General features: G+C 34.7%; 1 protein-coding gene across 1 annotated transcript in view; it reads right to left on the bottom strand.

Annotated features, from left to right (window-relative positions):
- Nucleotides 1–12390, bottom strand: part of VRK2 (vaccinia related kinase 2) — a 72720-nt gene that overhangs the window by 22119 nt on the left and 38211 nt on the right. Inside the window, exons 7-8 of the mRNA XM_008590253.1 lie at nucleotides 6106–6226; nucleotides 3447–3505 (exon numbers count right to left, since the gene is read on the bottom strand). Coding sequence (XP_008588475.1) covers nucleotides 3447–3505; nucleotides 6106–6226 — 180 coding nt within the window. The remainder of the gene's footprint in view (nucleotides 1–3446; nucleotides 3506–6105; nucleotides 6227–12390) is intronic.

Below are 12390 nucleotides of genomic sequence, written 5' to 3'. Positions count from 1 at the left end.
CAGCAGTATTTTTGACTTTAGAGCAGTAAAAAGAAGACTTGCTACCTTTTATTTTTTTCTCTTAACATAAAATAATGTTTCACTAGAACTACATAGTAAACCTCCCCCTCCCCAAAAATGTTCAAACTACCAACTTTTCTTTCTCTTTTTTTGGCAGCTGGCCAGTACAGGCATCCAAACCTTGACCTTGGTGCTACAACGCTGGGCTCTAACTGGCCAGCCCTCAACTTTTAAATACAAGTAGAATTAGTAACCAAAAGTTATGAATATAGCTGCGTTAAAATGTTTGTAGTTTGCATTTTTGTTTCAAGTGAAGGTTCAATCTAAAATTGGGACAGAAGTAGTGATAATATCGTACATTACTTTAAAATGCCATGTTTTCACCTGTTCACAGAGATGTTTAGGCATAACTTTCCCCTTCAAAAACGTATTACTGACCCAGACACAAGTACTTCTTACTTTCTCTCTCAGTTCTTTATATCCTATGGTGGGAAAGTCTGGGAAGCTTCATGGGTTGACAGGAGTGGCTTCCTAGTAATCCTTCACTTCCCGTCCAGGCCCACCTCCATTCAAGTGGAGAACTGCAGAGGCACTGGGTTTTACTCCCTACAGGGAAAAATTCCAAAGGGAATAGCCATCATCCCTTTCTCCCTGTTAAAGTCAGAGTGACCATTTTACACCATCTAGAACAGAGCTGTTTTCTAGGAACATGAAGCTAATGTGATTAAAATGAGATCTCTTTGCCTCCCCCCCCCCCCCCTATCATCCCTTTCTCCCTGTTAAAGTCAGAGTGACCATTTTACACCATCTAGAACAGAGCTGTTTTCTAGGAACATGAAGCTAATGTGATTAAAATGAGATCTCTTTGCCCCCCCCCCCCCCCACTGGGGATACCAGAGCAATTATGAACCTACTTTTTTCCCCTCTAATTTATGATATATCAAATTCTGTTTCTAGCATTCAGCCAACTAGATCTCTGTTAACTAGCAAGTGCTGCTGCTTTATCACCACATTTATAACTGGTATTTTCTGGGCCCCTTATTGGGGCATCCAATTCCTGACTGGATGATCAAAAAGGAAAAGAGATTACAGTACATTTGCTACCATTTTAATACAAAAATTCTGTTGTTTTATGGTCCTTTGAAGGTTAGTAAGCAAAGTTTAGTATATATTGCAATTCCATTAACCAGAATATCTCCAACAGAGAAGAGAGCTGAATAGGTTAGGAACAAATCACTGTTACAAGACAATGGAAACCTCCTGGCACTTTACCAACTGATAGCAGCTGTGCTGCAAAGCCTTCATGGGACTGGGGTTTGGAAAAATGAGGTAGGAGAGGAAAAAAATGAAAAGAGCCATCTCCATTGTAAATTTATTATTACAAACCTGAAGCTTACACTATTGTGATGTAGTACTGGTTAAAATGTTAGCCTCTCAAGATCTGGATTTATTATATTAAGTACATTTTTTAATTTACTAGCATATTTCCAGGGCTATAAAACAAAATGCTTTGAGTAGTATGAAATTATGATATTCTTGAATTATCTGCTTTTTAAGCTAGTGAAATATTAAGTATCATTACTATAATTTCAAGAGATAGAAACTTTTGAAACTACTGTCATTACACTGAGTCGTACATGAATGCTACAAACTTCCTGGCTGTTTTATTTTATAAAATGTCCTAGTAAAAAAACTTGTAAATCAGATTCTTTAATTTTCATCATTGCGCTTCTCCTAAGCACAATCTCCGAACTTAAAAGATTTTCACCTAATATTAAAGTTTCAGCACTTTGTGCTTTAGAAATAGAAATCTGCATTTTATAAACAATAGTATAGACTCAAATGGTGTGTACTATGAGGAATCATGTGTGCCTCCCACCTAGATTTCTTGTATGACTCATATCTTCTTAACTTATATCTAACAGGGACGACCCTGTGGCTCACTCGGGAGAGTGTGGCGCTGGCAGCGCTGAGGCCGCGGGTTCATATCCTATATAGAGATGGCCGGTGCGCTCACTGGCTGAGTGTGGTGCTGACAACACCGTGCCAAGGGTTGCCATCCCCTTACAGGTCAAAAAACAAAACAAAACAAAACAAAAAATTATATCTAACAACAGAAATATCACAGAATATACACTGTCCCATGAGCATTTATCTTGTACAATGCAGCGCACCTGGGCTTTCTTTTCTAATCCTAAACTGAACAGTTACCTTTTCTGCAGGAGGGACAAGAAAGGTAAGGAAGAAAAGAATTAAAAAAAGAAATCACATCTCCCCATCTCTCTTTCTGTCCCACTGAGCAAAACATAAACCATATTATTTGATAAAAATGTCAAAAAGAGTACTGTCGTTTTGACCAAGTTATTTAATGCAGTTATAAAAACAAAACTTTCATCTTCCAACCCATCTCCCCAAATAAGAATCTCTTCTGTTTGAGCCCCTCCATCAGAAGAAAAGTACTACAGAAAGGGGAAAGCAGAAGACTCACATGGGGACAGACTTATGGGAATCAAGAAATGGAGGTGGGAAGTAGATCTGGTTAGTTCCTTTTTTGTTTCCCATGCAAATGAAAATTTTCATTTCTAGTCAAAAGACTGTGAATGTAAGTTTACAATCACAACCCTACTTTTCAGCTCTTCAGATGGAAACTGATGCTATTTGACCTTAGTTAGAGGGTCAGTGTACACATCCACTTTCAAAAGTCAGCTAAAAGCTAACTCTGAGATTGCCCAGTGTTTAAATAGAGAACAAGATTTACTCTGAGAAAAAGCAAACGTGACAGCAGGAGCTGGCTCTTTTCTATAAGATGATCTTATATTTAACTCAATTGTTAAATTAGTGCAGAATAATATGTCATGCATGCATATACAAATGACAGGAACTTGGGTAATCTGAATTGACTTACTATTTTATATTGATATTATTGTCAGTTAAAGAATTCCAAAAAAGTCTGTACTAACTTGAAAGAGACAACTATTTATGAAATATATCTCCAAATCCCAAGAAGAAAAAATGTTTGCTGGCTGTTCAGTAACAGTGTAACTCAGGTGTAAACAGCATTCAAGTATTTAATAACGTGGCTTTTTAAATTATTGCCTGAAAGCAGTCCTTCCTTAGGTCAACTTTATCTTCTTTCATCAATATATAGAGGAATAAAAATAGGAAGTTTCAACTCTAGAAATACAAGATGCAGTTAACTGTTAAATCTATGCATGAGTCTCTAAATAGGTATCTTTAAAAAATGCTATCAGCAAAGCCTAGAACTTCAGCTAAATATCTTCTAATAGGGTTCTTGTGTTGTAATGTCAAAGATGATCTAAACATTTTCTTCTTTAGCAACCTATCTGTAACCCTGAAGAGTTTCTTCCCACCCTGATGGGAACAGGAGTGGGCAGATTAAGCAAAGGCTACAAAAAAGAGAAGGTAGAAGTTATCATTTGACTCACAGCAACTGTTTCCAGAAGGAGCCCATTTAAGCACTGACTCAGGGAGCTCATCCAACAGGCTAAAACAAAATAGAGTAACACAATGAATTTGTTTTCAATCCTTTGATTCATATTGTTTTGATTAGAAAACAACTCTAATTCTGTGTCAGAAGGTTACCAAAATTGTGACTTTCAATCCTTTTTTTTTTTTTTCCCCACCCACTTGTAATGAATGGGAAGGTAGGTAGAAGTGGGGGTCAATTCCCATTGACCAAATTTATGTCAATCGCCTAGAAACTAAACAATGTAGAATAATAGTATAAATGACTTAACTCAAAGTTTGCACATGTAGAAATGCAAAGTAGGGATATTTGTCGTTTTTTTCTTTAAAAAATTGTATCCGGATTTTCAGGATATTTTTCCTCAGGTATTTACCATTGGAGAGGTGTAAACTATTCAAACATTTAGGTATATTGTTCTCCTTTGACCAGTGTTTTATGTTATCCTATGACTAAATAGGTTAACAAGAAATACCAAAAAAACCCTAAAAAACCATTGTAAATACTTTCTAGTGTTTTAGACTGAAAAAGTACAATTCTCTTAAGTTGCTTTAGCCACAAACATACAAACATTCAACTAAAATGACTGACATCAGTGAGTGATTCACAAACTCATACACAGGCAGAACAGCAAAAATAAGTGCACTGATCTAATATAACCCTATGTCAGGGAAATAAAGGGCATAAGGGAGATAAAGTGTTATGGAAGAATATGCAGTCATGCCCTTATGTGGAAATTCAGTGTTATACCTTCTCAGCAAGTTGAATAAATTATGATTATGTATTATATACTATATGAAGTCTGAATATGTCTACAGTTTATCTAAATTTTAACTTCATAATATGATATTAGCTTTACTGGTCTATAGGTTTACATTATTAAATCAAAATGAAGATATTAACATATGTAGTAAGAGTCCCCAAAATGTAAATGGAGGTTATGTTTATTAGCATTATATTTTATTATTTAATATGATACCCTATTATTATACATGACTATACATATGTAGATATGTTCATTATAGTTACCTATAACAAATGCATCTATACATGCATATAATACAAGACTAAAACAAACCATTTAAGTAAGTCTTATTAAAAGAAAAACATACAGATAATCATTAGAATTAAAACTCTAGCCTTTTAAATAAAGTACATTATACAAATTATGCAAACTGAGTTAGAAAATTGGATACCAAAACTGCTTATATGTCTATTACTGTGCTTTGACTTGACCCATCCCATGAAAAATGTCAGTAACCTGAAGGTAAATATGGACATATCAATCACTGCAGTAAATAACTGATTAGATCATTCTAATACTGACTAATATTGAAATCTAATATTAATCTACTATGAACATATAAATGTGTTAGTTTTGGGTAAGGAACTAGGATAATCAAGATTTAAGTGGAGAAATATTTCACATAATATGTCAGTATTTACAAATGTAATCGGAATTATTCTGATTCAGCAAGGTAGCCTTTCTATTAAGAACTGATGGGCTGAGCCCATGGCGCACTCGGGAGAGTGCAGTGCTGGGAGTGCAGGAGTGCTCCCGCCGCGGGTTCAGATCCTATATAGGGATGGCCGGTGTGGCCGGTCACAAAAAGGACAAAAAAAAAAAGTGGCGCACTCGGGAGAGTGCGGCGCTGGGAGTGCAGGAGCGCTCCCGCCGTGGGTTCAGATCCTATATAGGGATGGCCGGTGTGGCCGGTCACAAAAAGGACAAAAAAAAAAAAAAAAAGAACTAAAAAAAAAAAAGAACTGATGCCACACTAAATTTGAAGATTGAAGTCTATGGATCAGTCACCCCTCCACCTCCCATTTTTGTACACTTCTGTTGTGACATGTCCTACTTAAAACTTAGCTGCCTTTTTCAACTGTGACATTGTATCTGTGGATAGCTACTGTTGAGCATATCTTGGTCCATAACAGAAAACTGGCTATTCTGTGCTACATTTAATTGACTTTTTCCTAGGCCTGATCAGTGAGAGAACGTGAAACAGTAACACATTCAGTTCTTACTCTGACGTAATTCTTATGCTAACAGAATCTAGGTGATAAAAACTGAATGTGGAATATTAAAAATGTTTATGTGGCTGCAAGATTATTTCAGATAAACAGCTCATATAATAAATTGGCTTGTTTCTTAAGAAACAAAACACACTTCCTCAAAGACAAAAATAAGAGTTATGTTGCTCTCACCTGAAAAATATAAGTACTATCTGTCCCATTTCACATTGTTGCTCTGCACAGTTAATATCAATCACACCAAGGTCAGACTACCTTCATATACTTGTACAATGCTAATTTAAAAATATTCTTCCTTGAAAATCCCACCATCTAGAATCTAAACTTTGGAAAATACCATGTAAAGGAACAGACATTTCACTTTATATTTTGCATTGTAATTCAAGTACATGTGATTTTATAGATGTTATCTTAATGCATTTTATGTCTGTTAGTTGTTTGGTTTTTAAAAAAAAATTTTCAAATTAAAGAAAACTGCTTTGGTTGTCATACTGGGTGAATAGCAACCTTCACTGCCATATTAGCTCCCTTTAATATATCCCTTCAGACCTGCTGTAGTAAATGACAGAATACTTGAAATTTTGTACTTTGTTTTAGCAGTCTGGACAGCCACAGGGTCCTTCAGGTTCTGTTCCCAGGGAAGTTTCCCACAAAACCACCGCAGCATGCAGTAGCCAAGGATTTCAACGTCACTTCGTCTGGACAGGGCTATAGGAGTAAGTATTAAGAGAGAAAGATGAAGGATAAGCAAATTCTTGAAAAACAGAAAAATCTTTGAGTGAACTACTATTGATGAAATATGAAAAAGTCAAATGGGCAAAGTGTTTTGTTTGTTCAGCTGGAGTAAAACTCAAACACCCAGGCATTTGGCCCCAGTCCACAGACAGGCAGTGACTTGTTGCTGTTGAAAGTAAGGGTCAGTTTCCTCACCTCCTCCAACTTCATCTTTCCTTAGTCTGGCCTGTCACATGAACTTGATCCCCATGGCCTCTGACATGATCCAGACAACCCATAACCCAGCACCAACACTTTCTCAAAGAGCCAAGCAGTAAAACAAAGAAATAAATGTCTGCAGCTAAATTGCTAACATATGTTCCAGGAAGTCCATGGGGTCTGCATTGGTCATGCAGAGACCCTCTGAGCGCAGACTAAACATTGATGGCCTTTCCTGTTCCACTCACACTAGTTGTACTTGAAGTTGGAAGAACATGACAAAACTGCCATCTAGTGTGCAGTATTAAAAAACAGGCCTGTCTTAAGATTTTTCAGTGACATAAAAATGCAATAAAATATGTCTACTGCTTTGGATACACAGTTCTAAGATTTTACATATTTTTGATTATAAGCAGTACCAAGCTAAAATTCTGGTCGCATATCCTGAATAAAAAATATATAAATGAGGCAATGGTAGGAGGAGTGGGGAAAGAGATGGTGGGAGCAGATTTTGAAGCCAAACAGAGGCTTTCAAAATTTAATATGAGATGGTTTTTCATGAAAAATATATTAAAAAAATATTTTTAGGCCCCTGTAAATATCCAACTGCTAAATGCTACAGACTAACTTCATCACATTTTATATATTTTTAAAGTGCCTTATATCAAAATATGGACAATGAAACCTAAGAAACATGTCGAATGTAACTGACACTTAACAAATCACTGAAATAACGATTAAAACACTAGTAAATACCCATAAAATAAGCTCATTTTTATAAGCATTCCAAATTGCTATAAAACAATAGGCTTGTATTTACATTTCTACCATTACTTGAATGTCCATCTGCGTAGGGATATATAATCTCCTAAGAGCAATATGTGGCTGTTAAACCTGCTGTAAACAGGTATCCTATTTTATTATCTTTCATTAAATAAACTCTGAAAAGTCAGTCAGCGAACTTAGTTTTTAATTTAAAAAGTCATCTACTAAGAACAATGCTGCCAGCACATCATAACTACTTTTGGTTACCATACATAAGTTATTATAAAAGCAGAAGACAAGATTAGCTCTTACACATACTCTATCTTAACTGCTATTAGAGTATTGGATTATTAAAGGCCCTTCAATCTAACAGAATGCTACAGTCCCGTGGGTGCCGTTTACTTTCTGTACAAGCTTCAACAATGTCCTAATGCAAGACTTGGCTCTCATATTAAAATGAAAACACAATCTCCAACACACTGTTCTGTAGTGATTTCTTCAGTAATAAATCTTCCATTAATAATGGAATGGTTCCATTTGTACAGATGTGTTCACAAGTCTCTTTTCCATTATGGCAATTCCCGATTATCATGACTTAAAAAAAATTCACATCCTCTAATTTTCAAAAATGATATTCTGGCCCCTGTTTGGATGACATAGGCTAGACACAAGAGGCCCTTGAGGAAAAACAATCAGAATTAAAAAGGAATGAACCTTCCCAGCCACTTCTCCCCACCCCCCAACTGAGGGATTAATTGATATGAAGCTGTAAGTAATGACAAGTCATTTAGATTTCTGAAGCCCATCTTTCATAAACTGGTCTTCATTTGAAATAGCCCTTTGAGAATTAACTTTACTTCACTGTTATAGTATGGCCTTACCTAATTAAAATAAATGATCACATTTTTCAATCCTTTACTTATTTCCTTTTACTGCAAATATACATTAATAACTATGGTTAGGTAAACATTTTACCACTGTTTTCATTAGGTTCTACAGAAATACAGGAAATATTAAAAAGAACATCCAATAGTCACCCTTTCCCATCATCAAAGAGTGAGATAAAAGCATTAAAAATGTTTCTGAGTACACACCTTTCCCTGAAATTCTCTCACAGAGAAACAAATTGAAAAGTTTGTTTGTTTTAGGGAAGTTAAAATCTTAGACTCTACCAGTGATTATGTCTACTTTCAGCACTGTACACAGGAGAGTAATTTTATTTACCTGTTAAATTAATTAAAAAACAAATATTCTAGAAGACAATATTAGAATCTATGTGTGTATATAATTTACATGAAAGTTGATCATAATTGAATAGGACTATTAATATCTAACTGTAAAAAAACCTTTTAATTTGAAAGTTGCTTCTTTCACTATACAATTTTCAAAATCATTTTAAAACATGCTAAGTGAAGCAGCAAATAAAAAGAGCCCTGGACTAGGAATCCACAAACATATTTAGCTCCAAAATTCGATGATGCTGGGCAATATATTTCTTTTTAATATATTTTCATTCACTTGGATAGAAAATATATGATGGATTGTTTTGTTTCTGAGTCATATATCTGTATAATTTATTGTAATGCATAAGGTTCTTCTGTTGCATTTGGTAATTAATATAATCATTAGCACTATGTTTTCATATAGATTTCTCCCCCAAATCAAACTTTTATTTATTATTATTTGGAAATGTAATGAGATTTAGTTATTAATAATATTTTCCTCTAAACTTTCTCAAGTTAGTTTTTTTTCTTTTTCTTTTTTTTGGTGGCTGGCTGGTACAGGGCTCCAAACCCTTACCCTTGGTGTTATAACACTGTCTAAAGTTAGTTTTTAAATATTATTTAAAATCTAACTTTTTGTGAACTTATAAATATGGAACAATGTAAATTACTCTTCATTAAAAGCCTGTGGTGTTCTCAATTGTTCAACATTTCTAAATTATAAAGTATTGCCAAGAGTAACAATTAAAAAAACAGGCACAGGTGGGGACCTAAATTCTATTTCACTAGAAAGCAGATTCCAGAAACAGCTGACAGTAGAATGAATGCACAACTAAAATAAAAACTATTAATGTGATTTATGGAGAGCTGCTATTGTACCAGGCACTCTACCTGCTTTTTATGATCTCATTTAATCATTCAAACAATATAAGGTAAATATCATTAATCCTGTTGATAAGAAAATAGAAGCTCGGAGAGGTTAAATAACTTGCTCGATATCACACAGCAAAAAGTGACAGAGCTCAGCACTGGAATCCAAGTCTTTCAGAACCCGAAGCCCGTGCTTAATCTAATAATTACTTGTCCTCCATCATTCAAACATTACATACGCGACTTCTAGGTAGGGAAGGCTGAGGGTGCTTCAGAAAGTTCATGGAAAGGGGCCGACCCTGTGGCTCACTTGGGAGAGTGCGGCGCTGGAAGCGCCGAGGCCGCGGGTTCGGCTCCTATATAGGGACCGCCAGTGTGCTCACTGGCTGAGCGTGGTGCGGGTGACACCAAGCCAAGGGTTACGATGCCCTTACCGGTCACAAAAAAAAAAAGTTCATGGAAAAACAGAATTAAAGGAGAATATGAATCTCCCCATGAACTTTTGGAAGTACCCTTGTATTTGAAGCAGACATTTAACTTTAAACTTAAAAGATATAGTGACACAAAGGTAGCTGTTTTGGCAAGGAACAAACAAGCAGCAGATCCCAGCGTCTAAGCTGTATTGTGACAAAGTTTTTCATGCAACCATTCTTTTATGAAACTATTTCAAGCTACTTCATTCTGATAAAGAAGAGTCTCTAGTTAAAATATTTATAAGTCTTTATGAAGTGTTAAATGGTCCTTCCAAGCTGGTACAAGAACAAGAGAGAAGTTACATTTGAGAACTGATCCTTATTCTAAAGAAAAACTGGAGTAAGATAACTGGACCCAATTCACCAATGAGATGAAAAAGGAATTGGGAGGAAATTAAAAGTATAAATGTTAATCCCAAGATGGATCTGATTATTTGCCTGAAGTGCTTTCTTTTAGTTTTATTTCTTATAGAGTACTATTATGGAGTATGTAAAAATAGGAATCGGTAGGAAATAAAGTGAACTTGAAAACTTTTGCCTCAAACAGACAGGTTTAAATGCCCAAAGTATTGGTATATGTGCTCATAAATGACATTAAGAAAGTGGAAAACACCTACATGAGATGCTCACCTGAAGAAGTGAATGGTGACTATCTGCATAACAAATTTAAAGTTTATTCTTAGTTTTCCAACTGGTAACCTATGTAATTCAGTATTTTGTCAATTCAGATGTGTAAAGAGCTGAACAGTTTTATGGTGACCACGATTTACTGCAATTTCAAAAAGGATATTAGGAAAGTAGAATGCGATGTGTCATATTTCAAGTAAAATATTAAACCCGGTCTCCCATTTTTTCAATACCTTCTCATTTCTTAATTCTAAGCTCTAGTATTTTGTGTGTGAAACACTACTGTCTGCAGCTTAGAAAAAGTTATTGAACAGAGCAAAGGATCTTAATCCTTAACCAAATAGTTCAACTAAAAGCCCAAAACGTACATCGAGACTTTGAAAGTGATGTCTTTTGTAAAAAATGGGTATGTGCCATATAGAAGGAATAGTCTTCATTATTGTTTATGCATTAACAAAGAAGAAATCAACAGTATATTTTCCTGACTACTAACAAATCGAACATCATATCAATAATTTAGTGGTTCGCCTTAGTATCTTATAACAGGAAAATGGGTTCCCTTTTTTGAATTATTGTTTAAAAAGATAAGTATTGTGTAAACCATGTCACTTCCCCAAGTCTGTTAACACGAAAATATATTTCAAATATATTTTATAAGTTGGAGAGCTAAAGAGAAATGAAACCATGCAAGAAATAACATGACTTGAATTTTGTATACTGTAGCAATTGGCAAAATAAAAAAAGATGTAATATATTTTCTTTCCTTGATATTGAATATATTACATAAACAAATGGACATTTAAAATGCAATTTAGATATCATATTTTATGGTCATCAATGATGTCAAATTAAAATAGGTATTATACACTCAATGCACAGGTCTGAAGTATTTAAAAAGCTCAATATGTTAAATGCAGTATACCCCTAGAGAAATTAGGTATTGACTGCATGCCTCAGTGAGTAGAAAAATCTACAAAAATCCATATCACACATTGATCCAAATATTGCTTTTTAACATTACTAAGAACATAGCAGATTTTAAAATAGTATATTTGAAAGAGATATAATTCTCTTTAGTTATCAGGCAACAAGCCCAAAATATGTCAGTGTTTCTACATGCTAGTTTTTATGAAGAACACAAAATTAATAATAGAAGAAAGAAGCCCAACATATATTACTCCAATTTTATACTAAATGAAACACTTCAGCCACTTAGAAAATGGCTTTAGGTCACACAAGAGAATTGAGTTTGGGAGAACCACCGCAATTTTTAAAAAATGGATACAGACCTACAGATGTGTGATAGTTCCAGGAATACTTCTCTATCCATTCATCCATCTGTCCATTCATCTCTATATATCTCTATGAATATCTTTTTGATTTCTAATAACACAAGCTAATTGCTAAAATGTTTTTTTTTTCTTTCCCTCTTAGCTACTCTTTTACATAAAATTGAATTAGAAAATGCTTAGGTGAAATGGCTGAATGGCACTTTGTACAAGCTCCTTCATTATAAAAACCCAATTAATCCACAGAAAAATGATATTTAGCTTCAGTTTCTGAATAATCACTGCAAAAAGTAGGAGAGACCAGGTAGTCTGATCAGGATAACAGTCTCTGTTGGGCAGCTAACTCATATATCAGTTTTGCATTGAAGTCTGAATATTTCTCTTGGCCTGACCAGACACAGATGTACCTGACACATAGCAAATGTTTTGGCAACTGGAAGTTCTACTTATTAGTGATACCTTTTTTTGCTCTTGCTTTTTTTGTGGCTGGCTAGTTTTGCTCTTTATGGTTTATTTTGCATTATCTTTCCTCAGTATTTATTTGATTTGATAGCTGATTGGTAGAGAAATGATTTTTCTGAGATTACACTACATAGTGACTACTAAAAGTAAACACATGAGTATTTATAAATCTGACCTCCTACATTTACCTGTAGGATTTATGACCCTGTTTATTCTGGTTTCTAGATATG

This window comes from Galeopterus variegatus, unplaced genomic scaffold (assembly GCF_000696425.1).
Source record: "Galeopterus variegatus unplaced genomic scaffold, G_variegatus-3.0.2 Scaffold5946, whole genome shotgun sequence".
Taxonomy (NCBI): domain Eukaryota; kingdom Metazoa; phylum Chordata; class Mammalia; order Dermoptera; family Cynocephalidae; genus Galeopterus; species Galeopterus variegatus.
The sequence above is the reverse complement of the archived record's forward strand: the minus strand, read 5'-3'. Positions and strand labels throughout refer to the sequence as shown.